Consider the following 26198-nt stretch of genomic DNA (forward strand, 5'->3'; position numbering starts at 1 on the left):
ACATTTTGACCCTTGGTGGTGCTGTCAATTTGAATGATTATAAGGATCTCAAAGGTAGAAGCACAGATTGTCACACTTTAGTAATAGGCAGTTCTTTTGCCTGTGGTCAAAAAGCAAATTATTTCAGTGATGTAGTGTGTTTGAAGTCCTAGAGAAAACTAGTCAAAATGTTTGTCAGCATACATCAGATCCAATAAGCCTGCCTCTGATCAATTCTTATTGCCTGTGGTGGTGATGTTGTGGTGAGAATTTGTTTTTGTGCTATACAGCGGATAAAATGTGAATAAGTTTGGGAAAGTTCTCTAATGAAATATTTGTAACTAGAAGCTATTTTTAAACTAGAAAAACACTTATTTATATATTTATTGATTGTTGGATTAAAGTAGTCATCACCTCAGCTATTTCTACTTATAATGCTTTTATTGATAGGACAACCTTAGAAATTGTGTTAGACTTGCTGGATCCTATGAACTTCATGTGCTGGCAGGATTTTTTTTTCTTTAGTCTGCTTGTACCAGCTTTGGTCCACTGTAGGTCTCAGGGAGGCTCCTGTCCTGATGCCATAAATGAGAAGTTCCTGTGGTTCTGTCTCCCAGTGGTTGAAGCTAAGCATACATCCTGCACAGGCAGAAGCACACACCATGCAGTACACACACTTAACTGACCACACAGATAACTCAGAGAAAAAACAGTTTCTGTATCAGCACCAGCATAAGCACAGAAACATGAACAGCATGGATAGCCAGCTGATGAGGGCTAGAGTTTGTTGCTGCTCACATTTCAGGCTCATTCACAACATATGGGTTTTATACAAATTCTACCCAGAATCATGTCTGTGTCTTACAGTTACTGGAAATAAGAGCTATGGGTCCCCCAGATCTGCAGGCTTTCTGGAATGTCTTATCCAACAGAGGTTTCAGTTCAGCCTGATGTTCTGTAGTAGATTTTGCACACACACACACACACACACACACACACACACACACACACACACACACACAGGTTTGACAGCATACTTACACAGAAAATAGCCAAGACTAAAGTTTAGTAAGACAGACAAGATTGTGGTGGTCAGGTACAACATTTTGCCAGGCAAATGTACTGACCAGCCACTACATGTGAGTGGTCCCTCTTTTTGTTTTCCTTACTTAAAATTATAAAATGGTTGACGCGAGAAGGGATATTTAAGGGTCTCCTAGTTCAATCCCTGTGTGCAGGGTTTGACTAGATTAGGCTGCCCAAAGCAGTATCCAATTTCACCTCATTTGCTTCCAAAGATGGAGAATACAGAACTTGTCCAGGCAACACATTCCACATAACTTTTTGAGCCAGGTAAGAGACAGTCCTAGCAGAGGGAATGTGTTCCTGGATCTGATGGTCACCAACATTCACAAACTAAGCAAGACATGAAGGAGGCAGCCTGAGTGGCAGTGATCATGCACTGATGGAATTTGCAGTCCTCAGGGATACGGATCAGGTATACAGTACAGTTAGGCCCCTGAACTTTAGGAAAGCAAACTTCCAGCTCTTCAAGAAGATAGTCAGTGGGATCCCCTGGGAGACTGACCTCTGGGACAAGGGAGCAGATCAGAGCTGGCAGGTCTTTAAGAAAGTCTTCCATAGAGCACAAGAGGTAGAAATGCCCAGGAGCATGAAATAGGGCAAGGAAGGCAAAAGGCATGGCTGAGTAGGGACCTGCTGGTCAAACTAAAGGCAGAGTAGCAAATCCACAGGCAGTGGAAACAAGGACAGGCAACCTGAGAAGAGCACAGAGGTGAAGGTCACTCGTGCAAGGATGGGGCGAGGAAGGCCAAGGAGAAGCTGGAACGGAACAAGCTACACAAAGAATAACAGGAAGGGTTCCTACAGGTATGTTAGCCAGAAAAGGAAGGTCAAAGAAGGTGTAAACCTCCTGATCAACAATGCTGATAAACTGGTAACAACAGAGCAAGAGAAGGCTGAAGTGTTCAACATTTTTGCCTTAATCTTCAATAACAGCCTCTCTTCCCATGCTTCTGGAGTGGATGGACAGTGGGATGGAGAAGCAAAGTCCCTCTCTGTAAGTAAGGATCAGGTACATGTCCACCTGAAGAACCTGAATGTACATAAATCCATAGGACCTTATGAGATGCACCCCAGAATCCTAAGGGAATTGGCTGATGTAGTTGCAAAGCCACAAAGGATTCTATGATGGTATGTAACAAAACCGTACCCCAAAGAAATAAAATTTCATAATAATTGACAGTACATGAGGAAAGATTTTCTGGTTTGTAAGTTTCATGCTTTGTTTTTTTGGAAGAGAGATTAGGTTGGTTGGTTAGAGCATGGTACTAGGAATGGTAAGGTCATGGGTTCAATCCCTGTATGCTACATTTGAGTTGGACTTGGTGATCCCTGTGGGTTCTGTCCAACTCTGAATGTTTTTTGGCTTTTGAATTTGAAACTTTTTCTCATGTTCATGTATTTATTTAAATTTTTTTACATTTCAGAAAAATATATGCTAGTTATAGCTGGTTACTCATGTCTGTGTTGGCAAAAAAAGAAAGAAAAACTTATATATTTAATTTCACCGTCTGCTGCTCTCCATTTATGCAAAATCATGCCATTTAGATATGTCAAAGAGCATCATAATGAAAATGGTAGAGCATGAGAAAAGGCATGTAAGAAATTCCTTAGGAATGTTGAAAGAGTATGGAAATAGCTGTCTGCATTAGGAATATATTTTAAAATATGGACATTTAAGAGGCCTAAAAACCTACTGAAATTGTAGCATATCTTCAAGAACTCTTAGAATAATTAAGGAAAAAAAAGTAAGATGATATTCCTGTGCAAACTTTGGAGTAATTTCAGCTAAAGTTTTTTTTTTTTGCTTCTCTGAAGAGGTTACATTGCATGTGACTTTTTCCTCTGCAGAATGATCCAGGTTGGAAGATATGTCATCTATTCAACCTCATGCTCAAAACAGGGCCAATTATGAATCAGATAATTTTGCTCATAGTTGTGTACCATATCTCTGCAACCAATTCCCAAGATTTTTTTCCTCATAATTAATTCCGCCTAACTTCTGTTTTAGGTGGTTGTCACTCATTTTCCAGCTGTGCACCTCACTAGTGAGCCTGATCCTGTCTTCTCAGTAGCCACCTCTTAGATATAGAAAGGTTGCTACTTATTAATCTTTATTAATTTTCCAGGCTGAACAAGCCCAGCTTTCTCAGAATTTCTCCTTGGGAGTAGAGCTCTGGCTCTTGACATTTTGGGAACCTCCTGCTAAGCTTGCCACAGTTGATCAATGTCTCATATGAGGCTGGGCAATTAGGGATCCAAAATTAGACACAGTATTACAGAGGTAGTCCAACAAGTGCTGAATGAAGGGGCATTCTTTTCCCCAGTCTTCTATTAGTTTCATATTAATACAGTCCAGTATCCTGTTAGCCAGCTGTGCGTAGGAGCCCCAGGTCATTTTCAGCAGAGCTGCTATCCAGTGGGGCAGTGAGAGGTTAGTACTCATTCAGGTGTTATTTCACTCTAGGTGCATGTGTTCTTGCTGAATTTTGTGTCAGCCTGTTGGCCTAATTCTCCAGCATTTTTAGATTCCTCTAAACAGCAGCCCTAGGCTGCCACTGGTGGTGGCATGTATTGACTGCCTTCTCCAAATTAGGATTGTCAGATTGGTAAGATTTTTGTCTCCTCCTTCAGGTCATTAATAAGCAAGTTAAATCCCAGAGTAAAACCCTAAGGAATGCCTCTTGCAACTGGTCTCAAACCAGTACAAATCATTGACTTCTACCCCTTGAGTGTGGAGTGATATTGTCCAGACTACCATGGCTAGTAACTGTACATTTTAGAACCTTTGGGTATACAATCTATGAGGGAGGCACACTAATAAGTTTTTATTAGTGTGCCTTTCTGTCAACCTAATAATTCCTAATGCACTTGGAGCTGGGCTAGAAAAACCTTGAAGGGCTTCACAGCAATGTATGGGCTTCATAATTCAAATCTCTCCAAACTGCAGGAAAGGCAGCTTTACTTGTAAATATATCACCAGAGATTTAGCAGATCAGCTCTGTTTTAGATACTGACACCTAGTTGGCTTATTCAGTCTCTCTTCCACAATTTCACTAATTTTTCAGTTATTTGCTAAGAGTTTTAAAAGGGGTCTTAAAAATTCTTTTTAAAAATCTAGGTTTCTCTTACTGTATTCTGACTGAATTTTTTACATCAGTCATTATTTTAGTATGTAACTTAAATATATTAACTTGACTTTTATAACTTAATTTTAAATAGGATCATTCTAGTCTTCCTTCTTTTCTCCTCTTAATTTAATTGATTTTGTTTTCTTTGTTTTCCCCTCTGCTCTTGGTCTTTTCTTTTTCTTCAGGCTTTTATTCTATATAACAATGATTGGCTTCTTTTTGTTGGAATGCACTTGCTTTCAATATCGTTTAAAACAAGCTCAAATACCTTCCAGTGTCTTTCATTGTTGCCTTTAAATGGATTTTGTAGTTAATCCTTCAGAATTAATTATTTTTAAAGAACTTTGAGGCCTCTTAAAAACAATATTTGATATTTCTTTGGCTCTGGTAATATTTAGAAAAATCACAAACCTTAAGTGGTTATTAGTGACATTATAATTGATACCGTTAAGCAGCTCCTGGACCTTGAGTTCTCTCTTTAATTAGACACTATAGTGTCTCCTTCCCTCTGAGATTTCCTTATGAAAGTATTTTGCCTAATAACACAGGGTTATCAGCTTTCAGTTGTCTTCTGAATGAAACCTCCCAAATGAGACTAACTGTTACTGCCTTCTGCATATTAGTCAGAATTCCCTAACATGCTCTTTGTCATGATTAAGCACTTTTTTTCACTTTCTAATAAATATTTTTGCTCTTGTTTTATAATTAGTATTGTAAATTTTCCCTTGACACATGATCATAAGGTGTGGAAATTATAGTTTGTCTCCTTAGCATTATTTCAGAATAAAAATATTTTTGAAAATAAAACAACAACAAATAAATTTAAAAAAAGGTAAATCTTCTTTACAGCTTTTTGCTGTACTAAATATTTTTGGCCAAATTGAAAGCACATAGGGCTGCTGTCTTCTTTTTCTTCCCTATTTTGTCAAGTCTTGTCTTAATTTGAAACTTTTATATTTATATATACATTTATATATATATATATATATATATATATATATATATATATATATATTTATATTTATATTTATATTTATATTTATATTTATATTTCATGGTATCTTAAAGAACACTTGTTTTCCTTGAGTCTTTCTTTATGTCTTTATTATTATTTTTTCTTCTGATAATACTGTCAGATGATTCTTCTTGTTTAAAATTTGTTTAACTACTGACTAGTCTATTGCTGCATTTGGTTATTGTGTTTCCAGGATGGGCTGTTAGACACAGTGCCTTCACTTGTTCCTTTTGTTCATCCTATTTTTCTCCTTCACTGTCTTTAAACCTACTTGTAACACCTCTTTGTTCATTCAACTTATTTTTTATCTTATTTATTGATTTGATCATGTTGAAAAGTTGTTCTTTTAGCAGTTTTGGCCCCTTCGGCTGCATTTTTACAGCTCTTTCCTGGTTTATTCTATGGTATTTGTTCCATCTTATGTTACAATTGGTTTTAACCATTCATTTATCTCCCTTTGAGTATCTAAAATTTCTCATCTTTCCTCACATTTACTTGTAATGATTACATGGTCGGCACTTTGTTAGCAACATATGAATGTTATTAATTTACCATTTTTTGTTTAAGTATTTTTTCTTATATTTTGTCAATTTTCTAAATATTTTTGAGAAAGTTTTCACGTCTTTAAGGCAAACCTTTTACTAACCATAAATTCATCACATTATACATAAAGTTTGTCATCTTAATGTAAGTGTCCTAGCATGAAACATTTAGATTATTTATGCACAACCAAGGTGGCGGGATATAAATTTTGGAAAGAGAAAAGTAGAGTTCTTTGCTCGAATGATAAAAAATAAATGCTGATAGTGGGATCACAATGTTGCACGACATACAAGAACAGGGAATTTTCATGTGTAAGATATTTGAAGCAAAAAACAAAATTTAAATGAAGGAGAAAAAAGGAAGAAGAAGACAAGTTGAAGTCAAAGAAAGTCTGTAGGATGAAAATTTTTAATTAGAGATGAATAGCAGGAGCAGACTCTTTAAAACCTTTTAGGTCAGTAGGAGTAAGAATCTGAGGTAAACCTATTTTGTTTGTGATATATTAAAATACAGTAATTTAGAATATATTGTATGGTATATTATTTTGTGTGTAGCTAGATAATATCTGAACATAAAGAGAATTTCTTTGCTGGTATTTAATTTTCTTCACTCTCCAGAATTTCTTTGATGGATATTGAATTATTTAATTCTAAAACAGATGGTCTCCACAAAATATTCTATTCTAAGCATTTTAAATAAATAATATTGTTCTTTTTCCGTTTTGTCTTAATTAAAAATATATGTAATGTTTTCAATTAAATGAATGATGTATATTGCATTTAAACTGTCTTTAGTTGAGCTGTGCAGATGAAAATTCTTGATGGCTCTCAGTCAGGTGGATAGGTTCATATGGCCAGGCTTTTGGTCATCCAGGGGCATACTTTGTAATGTCCAAACTACCTGAACAGGTTGGAGACTAGTGTCTGTTAAATTCAGTGGAAATTACACACCTAAATGCTTTCACTATATGAGGAAATACTGGTGGAGAGTTGTCTTCCTCTCAGCATGGTAGAGAAAAGATTTACAACCGTTTGACAATATATTTCTATTTCTTTTCTTCTAAACCTTTAATTAATTGCACAGGTGTTCAATCCTTGGTGTATGTGCTTTGGTGTGATGTGTTTATTTGTATATACTTATAAATTGTTGTATGCTTTTGAAAGGCTAGATGAATAATAGGATTGTTCTCTTTCTGTTTTCTTTTTTTAATAATCCAGATATGGCAAAAGCTACAAATAACTTCCAATTACTCTGCCTGTAGTGGACATCCTCCATTTTAGGCAGCTTTCCTAAGACCAAGGGGAAGAAAGGGAGCTTTAGTTAGCATAATGCTATTAAAGCACAGCTGACTGCTGAAGTAGGTTGGAGAATAGACTGCAGAGTTTCCAGGGTTGCAATTTTCCTCTGGCTACACTCAAAATGTGCCTTCAAGTCCACAGAGCAATTCAGCTGGTTTTTTTTTTTTTTTTTTTTTTTTTTTGTTTGTTTGTTTGTTTGTTTGTTTTGGTTTTGCTTGTTTGTTTTTCTTTCATGTCATTGATAATTACAGAATGACAACAAATATCATAGAGAAGGATACTCTAGAAGTACTGTAGGAAGTAGGATATTGGAAGCAGTCTAGTTCATAGAAGGCTGGGAAAAAGATGAAGTATTAATGAAGTAGAAAATAGTTAAAAAGGAGGGCTGCTGCTGATGTAATTTTGTGTAAGCAAACAGTAGGTGATTGCTGAGTGAAAGAATGAAATATGAAGGGTACAAGAGACATTGAATTTCTTGGAAGGTAAAAAAGGATGTAATTTTTTATTGGACTTCAACAGCCTGAAAGGCTGATTTGGACATGATACATTTATAAGTGTTGTGATGTTTGTCTCTACTATTGTGAACTCATCAAATGAAAAGTCTGGAGGTCCTGGGGATGCAGTTCATCCTAGCATGAGTAAAGAAATCTTTTACATTCTTGTAGAATAAATGGAATTGGGATAGTGGTGTGCATTTGCAATCTATTTTAGGTATTGATAGTTTAAATTGTGCAAGCACATGTTTTAGGAGAAAGCATTATTTCACATTTTGGAATATGTTGTATAATACACGAATTTTCAGTATAGCCTTAGTTTGCTAAAAATGGGCATGCATTTATCATTAATACCTTCAAAGCACTCATAAAATAAATTATGTAACAATTTAATTTTCCATTTTTTATTAATTGTTAAGGTAAGATTAATCTAAGATACTATAATTAATAGTAACAATTTAACTTAATCCTTTTATTACCTGATACATAAAGAAAAACACAGCTGATAATTTCTAATGTATTGATGTTTGTTGCTTTACTATAATGAGACTAACTCTAAATGGTTGAGTTTTTTTATTTGGCATGGTTATTGGGCACTTTGTATTTAATTAAAAATGGTAATTCTGATTCTATTTGTAGCCCCTTTATATTCCATTTAAATGTTGGATATTTAGGAATAGATTATTTTAATAATCTGTTTCTGTTTCCTATGAAATCATTCCACCATTATGTCAAAATTATGTTTTAGCTGTCTTTAGTAGACTTCAGACAGTAAGTAACTCACTTTCTCTGGTGTTATAAAGAATTCAACTGTATATTTTTAAGTTTAGCTGACATTCACACTAGAGACAAAAACAAAAAGAAGTTACTGTTACTGTGTTAACAGCACAGAGTAAAATTTCATACAAAAAATAAGAATGGATGACAAGATTCTACCCTCAAAAGTTATTCCCAACAGCCATCTCATGGAATCTGACTTAATGCTCAAATGTTCAATGACAAAACACTAAACTCTTTGACCTGTAAAGTGTAGTATATGAATGCTGAAAGGCTTTCTTTATAGAATCTAGGTCTGGTCTGTAAGAAGTGTGTATAGGTGAAGACACCAGAACTGAATTTGATGTACTTTTGTGATTCATGAAAGCATTATGGCTATTTGGAGCACAGTGTGAAATTGTCATTAACATGGATAACAAACAATAGCTATGTAAGGGTAAGGCAGATGGGCTTGTTTTCTGCTTATCTAAACTGTAGTGTTAAAACGACATCAGCTATTTTAGGATCAGGAATAGGCCATCTGCCCAAATTGCGTGCCCGTCCAGCTTTATCTAACTCCCATATTATTATTTTCATTGGAATGTTGTTACATTATTTATTCTTTTTTTCCTTGAGAGACTCTTAATCTCTACCTGATCAGATTTGCAACTAGGTTTTTCTCTAAGAATGCCAGGTCTGTAGTTTAGAATTGTACTTCTCTATTCAAAGATTTTGCCTCCAAATATTATGTTTAATTGATAATTTTTTTAGTAAGTCAGACAACATGTGTCCCTACTGGGAAGTGTTGAAAATGATGTGACAGTCTGGCAAAAATAGTAGCAGGAAATAAACAAATAACCCACAGGAAGCATGGAAGGGAACAGAGAATTTGCATCAAGGCAAAGAAAAGGGCTTTGGGAAAAAGGGTCTAAAAATAATTGAAGCTGAGAGAGAGAAAGATAAGTGAGAGACATTTGTAAAAAGTATTTTTTTAGCTGAAAGAGGAATTTAATATGTAGTTTTCAGCTTTTTTTCTGAAAGAAGGAAGGATTACTTAAAATATTCAGTTACTTTGAAGGTACTTCATTATATCTGCAGCTTTATATCTCTCTGAGAATATTGTAGTTGAGTAGGTAGATGTACAACACATTTATTTAAAGTTTTTCTTGATTGTTCAAAACAACAAGTCTTTTAAACATGATGTCCAATTGGCTTACCCTTCTATCTCTTTTTGATCACCACAACTGTAGAAATGAAACACTACTTAATGTAGCCAGAAAAATAACATAACCATAGTCAGTTTCATACCACAGGGTCTGTTTTCATTATTCATTACTAGTTTTACTGTATGCTTATGCTATTTACAAAGGTTGTTTGTACATCTTGTCTCAGAATACTGAACTGCAGCTAGTCATGGACAGATTACAGTCTGGTACTTCCTTTTCACACTGCCCTATAATGGAAACATTGAAGAGGATGCAACTCCTTTAGAATTTTTATTGAAAGTGAAGTGAATAGCTCAAGTCTCAGTTTCAAAGCACAGTTCTGACTAGACAGGTTATGATTGTGTATTTTAACATTCCAATCATGTAAAGCTTGCCAAGTTTCAGTAATATATTGAATTAATCCATATAAATGAGTAATTGCAAGTCTCTTGTTAAATATCTAACTTATATAGCTGTCATATGTGGAAGTGAAGTTTGGTGGTTTTTTCCTTTAATTTTCACAAATTTTGTCACCTAGCTTAATTTTTATTCTTTGTCTTGATTTTTTGTTTACTAAATGTTTAGATTATCTTTTCCTTGTTTTGATAATATTTCTCTTTTTTTTTTGTTGTTGTTGTTCAGCATTTTCCCTGAGTATACATAGATTTTTTTCCTGAGAAAATTGGTTCCAATAATTTCTAATGATATGAAAGGAAAAGCTATTTAAATTACACATTTGGTACATCAGTCAACTGACCTACCAAAACACTAGATTTGGAAGGTCAGCCTGTATTTCAGAAGATAGGGGTTTTTTTTTACCTACCTAGCAAGCAATAGCAGGAATTTTTTTACTCTGGATATATTTCTAGTAATTTGGTTTCTGACTTCTACAAAAGCTGCATGTTATTATTTTTTCAATTTTTTTTCTAATCTTTAGCATGAGGTGAACTTTCAGCCACTTTATGACTCTTTTAGGTTGTGTTCAATGGCTGTCTCCTCTATTCCATTTAGCTATTGCTTTCAAAATGTCTTCTGAAGTTTTAATAATGAACTTACTTACTGTATACTTTCTTACTTACATACTTACTGTATACTTTCTTCCATGTAAAATTTCTTGTTTTGTCAATGCCACAGATCCATTGAATTCAGTTGAATAATAAGAATTATTTTCTTCCTTATGTCTGACAGAGTTGCTTTTCAATTTTTTTATCACAGTTCTTCTAGAATTGTCTGGTATGTGAACTTATTTTCTGTACCATATAGCAACCTATTTTAGAAATGTCTCTTCTAGCTTCAGATAAAAAAGGATCTTTTATTTATTATTGATCATTATGTCTTAGTGGCCAGCAAACATTATGGGAAGAATCCTAATTTCTGTTTTAAATTATCTTGAGGTCATTACTTCAGCCTACACAAGCAGAATAAGTTTTATTGGAGAATTTTGGAAATGGAAATTTCCTTTTAGGATATAAATCCATGTATTTTTCTCGAATTTCTTATCTACATTTTATGGGTACTTTTTAAAGTTATGATTTCACAACATTTTTAGCTAAACTAGAAACTGAAAAACTGAAATGTTCCTATATAAGATAGCTTTTGACTGTGTTAGCTGATTAAATACTGCAGCTTATTTTTTGAAATGGCATCAAATTTTTTACCAAAAAGTAAATGCTTTATCTTTTTATGAATAAAACATCTTTCAGTCTAGTAGCTGATATAAAAAAGTAATATAAATTAATGAATTTTTTTTCAGTATTGTATCTAGCCAGATATTTCAAATACTTATGTTTGCCTTCTCTTTTTCATTAGTGGTACATTTCAGAATGAGGTTTGCTGTCAAATGCCAAAGAAAAGTTAATCTATTTCTACTCTTCTGGTTTGAATAACCAGTAGGTACTGCTTTTAATGCATTAATGCATTAAAGGATTTTAATACATTCCTGAGATAAAACTATGAAATAAATGGAAACACAAGTGTGTAACAATACTTTCCTGTTTCTGAGGAAATGAAATACAGTTCCTTATGTTTCTTCCTCCATTGGAGTAAACATACCAATTAATGAAATACCTAAAAATTTTAGCCCTATGCCTTGTGTAGAGAAAAACAACCTTCGTATAATTGAGATTATGAAAAATCATACTTCAGCACAACTAAGTTATTTCTATGATTTTTAGGAGATTCTACTTTGCTGAAAAATCTTTTACTTTTTTTTTGCATGTTTGTGCAAAAATGCAAGTTAATATGTATTATGCTATTAAAGCTGGAAAGCACATTTATTATTTCCTAAGGACTTCAGGCTTATGTAGGGTATCTGTAGAAGAAATAGCTGTCCATTTTTATATACAGCTACACAAGAATTCCACCACTCACCTGTTACTTCTGTGGGGATTTTGACAGAAAAATGTCTTTGGTCATGGAAGATGGCTAATACCATGGGGATGTTTCTGTATAGAGATTAAAGATGTTATGTTTATATGGATGGTGGTTCACAGTACTACCATGGAAAGCATTGCCATGTATTCTAGAAGAGACTACTTTTATCTAATAATAAAATGATGTCATAAAGATATAATGAAATAGAAATCTGCAAGCTCACATGTTGCTAAGAGAACAGAAGTATTTCACACAGATACATAAAAGTGTATAAAATAAAAAGATCAAAGAACTATTCATTAACCAACATCCATGCTGAAATCTAATTTAAGTGGGTTTAAGTGGCCTCTTCTCCAACATTCCTTTTGCCTTTATAATGTTCTTCGGGTAAATAAAATTTGCTAAAAAGCTATCACTAAACTTATGCTTCTGTTAGGAACATTATACAACCTAAAATCAATAAAAATATCCTTTGTGCTCAGATTAGCATTTTCATAGGAGAATATGTAAAGAGATATTTTATCAGACTTTGGATTGTGTTTGTTTATTGTCAGACAAGAACTCCCAGAAAGGTGGGGTGTTTTCTTTAGAAACAACAAGACAAAAATTATTTTGATTTTAATCAAAAATGTATTTTCTCATTAAAAAAAATTCACATACTCACTGTGTCTACTCTACAGAGTTTGTCCATTTCATTACACCATATGTCAATCCTAGTATATCTGTTCACTGCAAAAACTCGTGGCTATTTTGTGTAATACAGCACAGGAGGAGGTATTGCTCAGTTCCACTACTTTTATATAATAATTTAAAAAAAAAATACAGAAAATGTTCTTGGCTACTTCCACTGTATTCCAGACTTAAAAGTCCCATGAAAGTTCTAGAATATGAAGTTAATTTTATTTGGTTGTTAGAATACCCTTAGAAGCCAGTTAATTTAAATTCTTCTCTCATACTTTGTCATATATATTCCATTTGTTGGCAGCAACAAAATCCAGGCATTTAGTTCCTAAAAGAAATATTTTTTTTCTTGTTGCCTTTTTATTCAGCACAAATACAGTCATGTGCTTTTTATTTCAGAAGTAAGTTATATACTGACATATTTATGACATATTTGTTGGTACTCCTATTACAGTTGCTTTTACTTCCATTGCTGTGCTTTTTTCCTTGCCCATGTCCCAAAGAGTGATTAGAGGAGGATAAAGCTCATTGAGGGAAAAGGATTGTTTCTTCAGGTAATTCCTTAGATAGCTGTGTCCAGTGCCATAGCTCATATCTTGAGAGATGCAGCTGTAGAGATATATCACAGATATGATTCCCAAAAGAGCACCAAGGCTGGCAAGGAATCCTATTATGTTGTTCTTTTCATAGCCTTTCACTTCCAAGTCCAGTCCTTTTGTGGTTACATTGACACATTGTTTCTTGTTCTGAGAATAGATAGTGGGAATGTCTATACAAATTTTATATTCAGTTGATGGATTTAGATGTGTAAGATTATATACCTTTATATCAGATGGTATTCGAGCACTCTGTGCAGCCCGGGAGTCTTCAGCTTTCAGAAAGGCTGTCCATCTAACACTGGACTTCAGAATCTTAGAACTTGCTTTCCATGAAACCAAAACAGAATTAGATTTTATGTCTTTTATTTTAATATTTAAAGATCCATTGTGTTCCTGAGGGAAAGAGCCATCCACTTTAATCATGACTGACTTTAGGTCTGCCCCAACTAAATTTGTTGCTATGCATGTGTATAAGCCACTTTCTCTTTGTGTTACATCACTTATGTCTAACGTTCCTTCAGAATGAATGTAGTACTTATCAGAGATAGTATTAGGCAAAAGTTTGTGTCCAGATGGTGTTATCCAATAGATTTCAGGTTCTGGTTCTGCTGTTGCCCTGCAGTGCAAAGAGATATGGCTGCCAGCTTTTAAATCCAATGTAGATGGGAAACTTTCAGGAGCTATCAGAGGAAGACAGATTTCCATCATTTCCCGAAAGTGTACTTGTCTCACATTCTGACCTTGGAATTCAGGAGGGTCTACACAAAACAGGGAGTCTGGCTCCATGAACCGAATGTTTGTTTTATTCATGTTAATCCAGCGGATGACACAGTCACACCTAATGGGATTGCTGTGTATGCTGACTTCTTTGAGGTTAGGCAGGGATTCCACAGTACTGCGGTACAGCGCACTCAGTGCGTTGCTGTTGAGCATGAGCGATTCCAGCTTGGGAAGTCTGTAGAATGCATTGGGGTGAATGTATGATAATCTGGGGTTATTGGTTGCTTCTATTTTTCTTAAATCTGGCAAATTATCAACAGCAAGACTATCTATAGAAATCAGTTCAGGCATGTTATTAATTCCTAACTCTTTTAGATGCAGCATATTGCTAAAATCTCCTCGCCGTATTCTGTTAATAGGATTCTTATTTAGATCCAGAAATTTAAGATTTGTAGCCTTTTGAAGAGCAATATGGGGCACTCTAACAAATCTGTTGTCATAAAAGGAAATGCTTTCTAAGTTGTCAAGGCCAGCCAAAGCATTATCTGGTATTTCAGTGAGATTTATACCTGCTAAAACTAAGCTGCGCAGATTGCTAAGAGGCTTGAAGTTCATGTCTTCAATTCTGATTATTGGATTTTCTCCAATCATGAGAATTTCAAGATTAGGAGTAGCTTCAAACCACTTTCTGTTAATCACTTGAAGACCATTTGAATTGAGATGAAGTCTGAGAAGATTATTGAGGCCTATGAAAGCTCCTGGTGCAATCACAGAAAGCAGATTATGATTAATATAAAGTTCTTGTAAATTGTTTAGTCCAGAGAGACATTCTTCAGGGAGCTCAGTAAGTTTGTTTTCTTCAAGGTACACTGACAGTAACTGTGGTATCTTTCTAAGATTAATACTGGTCACTGAGGATAAATTGTTCTGAGATAAATCTAGACCAGTTAAATTCACTGGCAAGTCTACTGAGTGTTCAATTTTTGCAATATTATTAGTCTGTAGAAGTAGAACTTGTGTGTCAGCAGGCAGCATGGCTGGAAAATGAAGAAGGCCTAAATCATTACAGTCCACTGTTGGAGCTTCCATGTAGACAGACCTGGGGGTGAACCATGGCCTGATTTCACATACACATGACTCCGGGCAGTCTGCTTTTCGTCCTACGGCTTGTAGTAGAGCAGTGGTAACTAGACCAAGCAGTAAATTAATTTTGAGTTGCAGGTCCTTCATCTTAGCCCAAATGTTCAGGAAAGTAACAGACCCTTCCAAAATAATAGTCTTGGAATTCAGTATGACCTGGTCAATTAATAAAGCACAATCTTGCATTTATCAAATGACGATTGTGAAGGACTTCCTTCCTGAGGATAAATGATAAATTTGTAACCAGCTTGTCTAGTAATAAGAAGCATTTTGTGGAAATGAAGGTCACTTTGTCCTTGCTGATATAAAATTGATGAGCTTTGTGAAGATGAAGTATGTATAGATGGTCATAGGAGATTAAACAATTCATTTATTTAGTAGTATTAACTTCAAATCCCATGATTGATTAGTGTTTGCAGGAACGACAAGATGACCTAAAATACAAGAAGAGGAAATAATTAGTATAAGAAACTATAAAGTTATAAATTAATTTAGCTATCTTTTGCTCTCTGCTGTTAATTATTACAAGTAAGAAAGGAAAATGACTGTGGTGTCTGGAGTATTATAGTGGTATCCAGATAGCATAAATTAAGTTAATATAGTAATATGTCTTTAGACTTTTAGCTTGTCATACATCCAGTGGAGCGTTGTTCTACAGAAAGATGAAGATCCACAGAGTATAAGGTAAAATAAATCAGTGAGATTTTTCTACATATTTTATCCTCCTTTAAAATATTTTCTTTTCTCTTTCAGTTATCTCTAGAAATAGACTAATTTCTGTTGGCTTTGAAAATGTAAATACTGATAAAAATCCTACAGAGCATGAATATTTAACTTTTTTACATGAAGTTTGTAACTATAAAGAATGTAATTTATCTAAAATGAAAGGGAAATGGAATAGTTGGATTAGTACACATTCCTAATGACATTCTTAGGCAAGACTGTGAGATATTTATACAGAAATATATGAAACTGAAAATCCACAGTTTTTATGATTTTTAATACTTTTTTGTAGCTGCTCTCTTGAAAGAAAACTTTTTTATTTTAAGTATTATTTAAAAGGAAATATGTACCTTATAATAAATAGCTTCTGATCTTGGCAAATTCAAGCTAATCACTGACTTTCTTGCTTATTCTGACTTCAATAACCTCAATTACAAGGAATATTAGGGAAAAAGTGTCTTCAGAGTGATAAGGAAAAAAAAAATTACACTAGTGATTACTTCTTTGCTCTGTAGCTCTGCAAGAATTTGAAACCTGTAGACTGCCTTCAGGTCCCAAATTATAGTAAAAACTGAAACCTTGTGGCATCAATGCCACTTGTGGCATCAAATGCTCTTCCCAGTTTTTTGGTATGTACTTTTTTTTTGTGGAGTAAAACAAATCTAACTTTGAGTTTACATTTTGTTCCAATGCATGTAATATAAAAGCTTCTGTATTTTCCTATATCAAGTAGTATACATTCACTGCTTAATTTACTTCAGAATATAGACTTTACACTTCATTCAGACTGTTTCTGAAAACCGTTGTGCAATACACATTTATGCCCTTTCCCCCCCCTGCCTGTAGTGCTAAAATTCACATTGACATTGTTTACAAACCTTAAGATCAATGCTTAATTATCATTATAAATAACTTTGCTGGTATAGATAGAATTGCAAAAGTTAAGTGTCAAGAATTTGGATTTATGTGTCCTTTCCAAGCCCAGGAGGATTTGACATAGTGTTCACCCATTCATTCCATAACAGTGCAGAAGAAAGGTGTTGGACTGTGTAAAGTAATATGAGCATCAGGCCAATTTGAAGTACATTTGGCAAGCCTTTGAGGCTCTTCTTTGTGTTATGTGCATTTAAGAACATTTAATATTTTAACATACAAGTTTATTAATAGTGTGAACAGACAACGTGTGAGATAAACATACAGAAAACATTCTGTTGTTTTGAGGATCAATAGTATGTTTTTATGCACATGGCCCAGTTTATGCTAAAATACTAAGACATACTGACTGAAATAGTAAAAATATAATCTGTTCCTTTGTTCTGAGAAATGAGATGAACTTGAGGCTTGCAGAAAAATAAAGGTTTGTGTTGAAAAGTTAATGACTGCAACTTGCTCTTAATTTTGCCACCAGGAGGTAAGGTGATACCCCTAAGTGGAGTACTTCACATTTACTAAAGATCTTAGTAGAAATCCTTCTATGCCAAATATAGAGATGTAATTTACTGTGTAAGGGGAAAAGAGGATGGCCATGTGGCAGAGAACTTTTTGTTCTTGATACATACTCATGAACCACATTTTGTGCTGACTATTGTATTTTCAATTGGATTGTATATTAAAATATATTTTTAGCATGACAAATACAAAATATATGTTTCAAATAATTGAAAGATTATTGAAAATCTTACCTGAATTTCAAATTAATTGAGATTCAACAGACTATTACTGCAGATGTCTTATCTCAGTTTTTTGATCCCACTATGATGCTCTGGGACTTCTGCTCAGTAGAGGTACTTGTGAGAGCATTCTGGGAAGCATAACAATACATCTGACCTGATTTTCTGTCCTTCCCTGGAAATTTGATATTGGCCACTGTGAAAAGTAAAATATGGACCAAGATGGAGTTTTCATGTGTGTCCCAGGCACCTGTGAATCTGTACCATTTAAAGTACATAAACTACATTTTCCTGTACTAAATACTCCTGTATTTACATTTATACACCTGATTTTATATTCTAGTTTCAATGGGATTCTCAAACCAAAAGTAAGGGCACCAGTGTCATACATATCAGATAGGCTTTCTGCAAAACCAGCAGAAAAAAAAGAGCGGGATCCAGGTTGAAATTCTGCTTCATTATGATTTAATCTGATGTCCTTTCTCTTTCTGGTGAGTGCTTTAGCTAATAAGTCACCAGCTCAAGCTCATATGGTGTTCTAGCATAAATCTTTCTTATTTCTTTGGTTAAAGTGCTTCTGTCTTGTGTAAAATATTCACTGAGGTTGAGTGGCTTGAATAACAGATTGTAGAATAGTTTTGACACTTCCAGCCTGCAGCCACAGTTTCAAAATACACTGTTTCAATTGAGAAAGATTTTTTGTTTAAATAGTGGCATATCTATGTATTTCTTTATATAAAAAAACTATTTGTTTTTAACTGTCATTAAAGGTGTAGAATAAAATGTTTCTGGAGTAGAATGGACATCCATGGTGGCTTATGAGATCATGCAATCATAGAATAGAGTATGTCAAGTTGGATGGGACCCATAAGGATCACCTACTTCTGGCAGGACAACCTAAAACGAAATCCTATGACAGTAGTACTCTTCACATGACAGAATACATAAAAAAGACATACATTACAACAACAAAAATTACATATAATGCTATGAGTGGCAAAATTTGAATTTGGTCCTTTGTATTCTTGACTAAGAATATAAGAAAATATGGTTTGCTGATGTAAGTTTTCCAGTCCTACTTGAAGTGATCAAAGCCCAGAATCAAGTTAAGCAGTATAACTGCTTAATGCAGTTGCATTGATTATGTGAGTGTGTCTGTGTGTATGTAACTAATTTACAACCTTGAGATATCTTCAAATAATTTTGAAGTGAAAAGTGAGATGTCATTCACTGTAACAAAATAAACCTCATGTAAATTGCACTCAGCAGCATAAACTGTATCAGAAGTTCAGTTTCCTTGAAGAATGTGGTATCACAGACATAAGTGTTTGTATTGGGGTAAAAACATTTAACTTCATGTTACTTTCAACTTCTGGAACGTATTGATTCCTTTTCTTTTTTAATGTACTAGTAATAGTAAATACTGAATAAAATTGAATGTAAATGCTCTTATTAGCAGTGATCTTCAGAGGTTTTTTTATGTGTTCTGGTGCTTTAAAGCTGAATGCTTTGTATCATCTAGAGTTTTATGTGAAAGTTTTGTATTTTGAATGTTGAGTTTTAAAGGTACTAATATAAGGACACAGAGAACCTGAAAGTTATTTGTTCTGTTTCCTTAGTAGTATTTAGAATAACTGAGGTTAACATACATAACAGTTTCAGTTCCAAAAAATAATTTTCTTTCTTGTTTTAAAAAATAAGTTTTTTCAAATAATGCAACTATGTCAGCATTAACTCTTAGTGGATTTTGGTGACCTTTCAAAATTATAGATGTGATGTTCTAAGCAATTCTTAAAACTTGTACTATTCTTAGAACTTTCTCAGAGTAGAGAAGCTTGTACAGGTAAGGTTCCACAGCAGATTACCACCAGTAAGCTGAGGTGCAGGATAGATGTTTCCACACGTGCAGCAGCAGGAACTGTGCATCATAGTTTTGGAGTCTTTGATGTAATTCTTTACCCAGCTGCACTTATAAATATTTGTGGGTACACTGATTGCACTTGTATTTCCTCATCCAGATGAAATAGTATGGTTTGCTTCCTAATGTCTGTGAATAAAAAAGCTAAATATTTTATATCTAATAAATTAGTATTCCTTATTAGTGCTTCAGGATTTTTGTTATTGTTTTGTGCACGAGAATTTATGTACTAAAACTGCTTAAATCTTTGTGAACAGATCATCTGTTTTTTTCTGGAGGTCCATCCCTGTTGCCACCTATACTTGGTGTCTTACTAAATGTGGTGTGTCTCTTCCTTTTAAGGTATTATCTCTTGCTTTTAAAAAAATGTACCCTTATGTGTGTGACTTTTTGCAGCCTAATTATTTCTTGTGTAAACAATGATTGTTATGTCTTAATTAGGTTTCTTTGATTTACTGCTATTGACAGCTGGAGACTTGATTTACAAGAGGGTATCACCATTATTTGAGCTGGAAAAGACATTCAGTGAATGAATAAACTGAGCAACATTTGTCATCACTGGAGCAACAGACAGCTAAGAACCAAGTCAGAGTGGGCAGAAAGGAAAAGAAACACGTCAGATTTTGGCAATCATTCTTTTCCACTTCAGCAGTTAGAGAGACAGTGATAAAAACTAAAAATGCAGCAGTTACAGTGCAATGTGCCCTGCTGGCAATAAGGCAAACAGTGCACTTCACAAGGACCAATTTAGAGGTGGCAAGCATTTAGAAAACACAGCTGTTCATACAAAGCTACCTTTCAAACATATCAACTGAGAGAGCACTTCTCAGTTCTTGTCATTATAACCACTTTGAGCAGCTCTATGGACAGAAATATGGAAGTGTCACTAACCAAAAAGTGGGCATGAGACATTCCATAACTTACTTGCTTTTAGTTACAGCACACAGGGATTTTTTGGGTTTTCTAAGTGTTGGTTATGGAAATATACAGACTGAAGTTTGAACATGCAATATCTAATAATTTTATGAGGCATTTTTCATTGCTTGTTTCATAGTCAAAACAAACAAAAAAGCTTCCTTGGGGCATTTTTTATTACACTACAATTAATAAAAAGATGCAACATCTTATATATTTGACATATTTCATTAAAGCACAAAAAGTATAATAGATATAATAGATTTTCATTACAGAATTGGTCTTGAAATAATATTTATAGAAGTAAGCTATACTAGCTGATCTGACAGGATTCCTGAAAATTATATAGGCACTGTAAAAATTGAAAGCATTTCTGCTAGCCAATGTAGTCTTTCTTGTCTTTCTTTCATTCCATTCTCTGGAGCAAAGTGTTTCATTCTGTTTCTCTTTACAGAAAAGAATATGCTCACTTTAATATGCTCTTAATATTTTATATTTCTACATATAGCTAAGATATAGCTACGCATTGAAAGACAAATGAGAATTTTCTAGAAGTTTTGTGTTTCTGAGGTGTTCAACTTGGGCAGCTGAGAGTGTCAAATGTCTTAGTTTGAAAAAAACTCTAAAGTGAGTACCTGAAATATCTGTACATTTGTGAAAAATTTGGGTAGGGCTCTTACCTTGACTAATTTGGAAATCCACTTTACTTTTTTTCTAATGTTTGATTTTTAGAACTTCAGACTGGCCCTGAATAACATTACACACAAGATGTAAAAGAAATGGCAAAGCTGATATTCAACCCTAGAAGCAACTGGAGCTTCTGAATAACTATTTCAGCATATGCTTTTATTTATTTTGTGAAATTGTTACAACTCCTTTTAATTTTTCTCCTTAAGTGGAATAAATTTGCTTGAGGGAAAGCCACAATCTTGGAATGTTTATTGTGCCTGTAAAACACGACATGTTCTCATACCTTAGACCACTACAAGAATGACAAGGTTTTATAAACCAAGAATATTTTTTTTATATCAATGGGCATTTAGTGATTTGAGTTTTCTTTAATCTACAGATACAGATATAGTCAGAAAAACATTATCATCAGCTACATTAACATGAGATTCAACCTTTATCTATCACTAATTGAGTCTGGCTTACTATTCTTCTGTTCTTGTTTACAGTATCTTAATGGAGTTCAGCAGATATAAGAGGAATTATCACCACCTATAATTCATTAAGATCTTACTAAAGTTTCATTCCTGTATCAATCAAAAATTACATTCCAGTATTTTGAAAAACATTGCAATAGATTGAAGATCCAGAGGACTCCACATATATTAAAACTTACAGCTTAGAAAATACAGTATTCAAAGTAGATGTGATGAAAGCAAAAGGTTAAATGGAATCCAAAGGGATATCTATATATGTATTAATTCATTGTATATGCTATTCTAGATTAACTTTTCAATGGATATAAATGAACGTTTAGTAAAACATCTTTAAGAAATGGAGGATAGAAAAATATTAGTATGTTTACTAGCCTGTTTTAAATGGGAGTACCATCACTGACCATGGGATGGCAGACAACTTTGCGAGTACCTGTATGTGCAGTAAGATGTTTGTCAATCAAAATCAAAAAGCTTGATAGAAATAGTATTTTTATTGACATTATTAATATGGTGTAAGCAGAATCATTGTGCATTGGAGCTAAAGCAGTGGATCAGGACCATCACCTTATGTGTCCACTTGCTGCTAAACAAAATCCTGATCTTTACTCCATGGAGCTTAAAAATTAAAGGCAAGAAAAGGAACAACTGATAATACAGATGGGTAAGAGAAAAAAGTCACTGTGGCAATTTCTGAATATCCTTGGGTTTATTCTCCTCTAGCTGTAGTCATGATCCTGCATTACTTTTATAGTCTATAATTTTAGATTTTCCTTCTATTGTTCTGTCTCTCATGTGCTTTTAACTTGTAATCATACACTACCTAGCCATTGAATACATCTCTCCTTTTCACAAATGTCACAGCAAAAGGTGATGAAAAGTTACTTTGATCTCACAAAGGAATTAATCATTTCAGTAATTGCAGTTACCACCTATTTTTTTACTTCTCTTAATATAAAATGTACAAAATATTTTTTTTTAGTGAGCAGAGATTTTAGAAAATTATATTTTTATGACAAGAGAATGAATTTCAATGGAAAACACACATTTATTTACCATTTGTATTTTAACTTGTCATTTATGTTCTAATTTGTAATGTAGCTTTCCAAATCTTCTTGCAATATATTCAATGTTTTTCCATTAAACTACGTATAATTATATGTACTTGGATGAAGAAAAACAAGCTTTAAAAAGAACCTGAATTGATTTTTAATTTTATTTCTTCTTCCTGAATCAGATATTGCATGTATAATTCTGAGGTTGTTATATAGAGATGTAACACAGTGCTAGTATTACATATATATTTTCTAGTTGTCAGAGAAAACAGACTAAAATGTTACCAATAACTCTTCAAAATACTTATGTCCTTGGTATCCTTGCTGTAGTCCTTAACCTTAGACAGATTTCACTGTGTGACTTATTTATCATTTTCATTATCAAGCAATTATGTACAAAAATGATGGCTGTTACTTAGGAAAGTAATATGTTAGTTTAATTTAGATTTATTCTTACATGTTCAACTTCTTTTTGACAGTTGTCATGTTAGCAGTGGAGAAGCACATACTGGCAGATACCTAGGCACATAGTTGGCAAGAGACCAGTCACGTTCTGGATGTGGGTGCATGTACCCAGCTACCAGATGCTTCTAGCAGATGGCCAGAACTAAAGATTTCAGACCAGTTTTGGCTTGATTTTCTAGAAAGCAACCATACAGATTCTGCAAGTCTGTAGTACATTTGACTACTAAAAAAGCCTAGCCAAAATCCAGAAAAGCTACTGGCAAAATCTGCATATGTTTTTCCTCTGAAGCTTTTAAAATGTAAATATTAAATATGCCTAAACCATAGAAATAGGTGTGTTCAGATATCTGTAATAAAAACAGAAACAGGTAGTGGCTATACTTAGCACATGATATTTTCATTGGGAATTGATTTGTCCTTTTTTTCCCCCTTTTTTTTCCCTCTTTTTATCGTGGAAAAAAAGGTCATTGTAATAAATTAGCATAATAATAAACATGATAACTTCAGGAGTTATGATTTGTATTTTATAATTTGTCAATAACAGAAATTTAGGCTTGGACGGCCTAAATTACTTTAAATTGTTGGTCTTTAATGGCAGCCTCTAAATATTTAGTGAAGTCACCTTTTAGTTTAGTGGTATATTTATGGTTTGTTTGGGACATAGTGACATCCACGTAAATGTTCTTATAATAATAATAATAAAAAATATCCACTGTGCATTGTATTGATTATCAACTGTAATAGTGGGTTTTAATTTCATTTTAATTACAGTTTTTGCTCAACTGAGCATGTAATTAATAATATTACATCTTAAGGTTTTTTTTCATGTGATTCTCAAAACTAATGTTATGTTTACACCTAAAATTATGGGGGTTTTTTTTGCCTTTTCAACCCATTTGATTGGTCTAATCCACATTATATGTTTACCATGGTCCACTTTTTATTTCCCCAGAAATACATGCATTAGAATGATGATATAATCTTCTCAAGATTTTTTTTTTTTTTTTTAAATAAGACCAGGAGAAAGATGATAGATACAATATAGATAAACATCAATACTTATAGTTAAGTATCATATTCCTCTACAGTGTGTTCACTACAGCAAAATAATCTTACAGTTGCTGGAACATTAACTGACTCCTCTTTCAAGTATTTTTGATTTCCTTTCAAAATTGAAAGTTCAGTTAAACATTTCCAGCATGTGTAGCTACAATACCCCCTGATCTCACTCCATTATTTCTCAATGTATAACTATTTTAGTGTTTTACTGTTATTTTAAAATATTCTTTTAAAATTTTTTCTGAAGTGAAAGATTGACTCAATTTCTTAATGTTAGATGATTTGGCTCATTAGCATTGAACAGGATTACTTCACTTATGAAACTTACATGATATAGCCACATCTTGATTTTGTATTTCTTTCTTAGCTTTCCAGAATCTATCATCTTTGCATCCCCTTTCTGAATTTTGGATGCCAAATCTGACATCAGCACAAAATCTGACATTCTGATCTTCCAAAGAATTTTGACCAGTATTTATTGTTTAAAAATTCAAACCAATCAACAAGATTGCAATCACTGTAATAAAAAATTTTGCATTTGATTTTCCTTGACATGCATTATTTCTCTTGCATTTTTTGTGATTCCTACTTAGGATTCCAAGACATGTCTGCTATAGTTGCCTATACAGAGACATGTAGGAACACTGCCTCACGCATTATGATCAGAATGATGGAGATGCACAGATATATTTGTGCAATGAAATGCCTCTTGCTATGGAAAAATTGCTCTTCAGGCTGAAGAAAAGGCAAGTTTGCATTAAGATACTGAAAAGATACTATTAGTGGTGACTATGGAACAGCTTTTTTCATCACACATATTAAAGTGGGATAGATAAACCATTTCAAATTGTCCTTCCAATTTTTCCTTCCACAGATAGATTGGGCATAATTTTGTAATGATGTTATGACAAATCAACCTGCATCTTTATTCTAAAGCATTTTTTTTAAGCCTGACTTCAGTCTTCATGCTTTCACATAATGGCATGGTTGTCTTTTTCAGCAGTAAAACAACTTGAATGAGTAAAGATGGATCTTGCAATAATGTGATATTTCAGCAATGTAAAATGACAAGTTATGCTTTCAGGGTCTAGTAGTAATTTCTGATTCATAGCTGGAAGTCATCAGAGTGATTATCAGAAGTAAGGAGAAAGACATGGTGTACTTCCTTACTCATAGGGGGACTACTGGCACCAGAATGCCTGTGAAACAAAAATTATGAACCCAGTGGATGCCAAAAATCATGTTAGCTTATTTTTGGTACAGGTAAGAACCCTCATGAAATGCTGTGCATGGTGATCATTGAGGTTCAATACAATAAATTTGAATTAGTGCAGAATCAGTTGGTATGAGGAAAATGATAATAAATTTTCTGAAAGAGAATGAAGGTTGCTTCCTCCGTAAAACAGTTTTAGATTTGTTGACAACAGAGAAGAAAGAGTTAGTTCTTTATACAAATATTTAGTACAGTGATAAATTATTTACAGCTAGATAAGGAGTAGTTATAATTTATTGAATTAATGTGGAGTAATTTTTCTCCCTGTATGTACATTATAATTCTAGAAAAATATGTGAACTATGAGGGGCTATATGAAGATTAATTGCTGGTGGTCTTTGTTGAATTAATAAATGGTTCTCCCCAGTTAACTAGGAATATGTATGGAAACTAACTGGAACTAATTGAAAATACATGCTGCCATGTATGGAAAATAATTAAGAGTATATATAGAGAAAACATCTTGGGCAAACATAATGGAAGAGTACTTAGTGTCCTTGGTAAATTGTTTAGAAGCATAGAAAATACACAGGAAATCTCTAGATGCATGCTGAAGGTGATGACTTAGTTTTTTTTTTTAATCCTCCATGAAATCTGCACTATTTGAAATTATATATGTTGCTATAGTTGAGAAGAAAAATTACCATATACCCTGGAAGAGTTTAAAGTAGTGGACACAGGTATTTGGAAGGGTGTATTGACTTAACTTGTTCTTCCTTAGCTAGTATGTTAAAACCAGGCAGACAGCATCCCTATAGCATTTGATTGACCATCTAATAAAAGAGATTTAGATCAAAGGTGTTTCTCTAAAAATATTAATATGTCTTCTGTGTTGCAGCAGTGCATAACGGGTAGTGCAGATACTTTGAAAATTATTCACTTGATGGAGTTAGCTGATGCAGTGCACAAGCAATAAAAGGGAATTGAGGGTTAATATGGT

At 33.7% G+C, this 26198-nt stretch overlaps 2 protein-coding genes across 3 annotated transcripts in view; one reads left to right on the forward strand and one right to left on the reverse strand.

Moving 5' to 3' along the window:
- Window positions 1-26198, forward strand: part of IMMP2L (inner mitochondrial membrane peptidase subunit 2) — a 409354-nt gene that overhangs the window by 152473 nt on the left and 230683 nt on the right. The window lies entirely within an intron of this gene.
- LRRN3 (leucine rich repeat neuronal 3) overlaps window positions 7521-26198 on the reverse strand; it is a 36057-nt gene continuing 17379 nt past the window's right edge. Inside the window, exons 1-2 of one of the 2 annotated variants that reach the window (XM_077783457.1) lie at window positions 17423-17702; window positions 7521-15451 (exon numbers count right to left, since the gene is read on the reverse strand). In XM_077783457.1, the coding sequence (XP_077639583.1) occupies window positions 12981-15203 (2223 nt within the window). In that variant the 5' untranslated portion in view covers window positions 15204-15451; window positions 17423-17702 and the 3' untranslated portion in view covers window positions 7521-12980. Of the gene's footprint in view, window positions 15452-17422; window positions 17703-26198 lie in introns of those variants that run through there. The other variant, XM_021545263.3, reaches the window with a different exon arrangement.

Source organism: Lonchura striata, chromosome 5 (genome assembly GCF_046129695.1).
Source record: "Lonchura striata isolate bLonStr1 chromosome 5, bLonStr1.mat, whole genome shotgun sequence".
Lineage (NCBI taxonomy): Eukaryota > Metazoa > Chordata > Aves > Passeriformes > Estrildidae > Lonchura > Lonchura striata.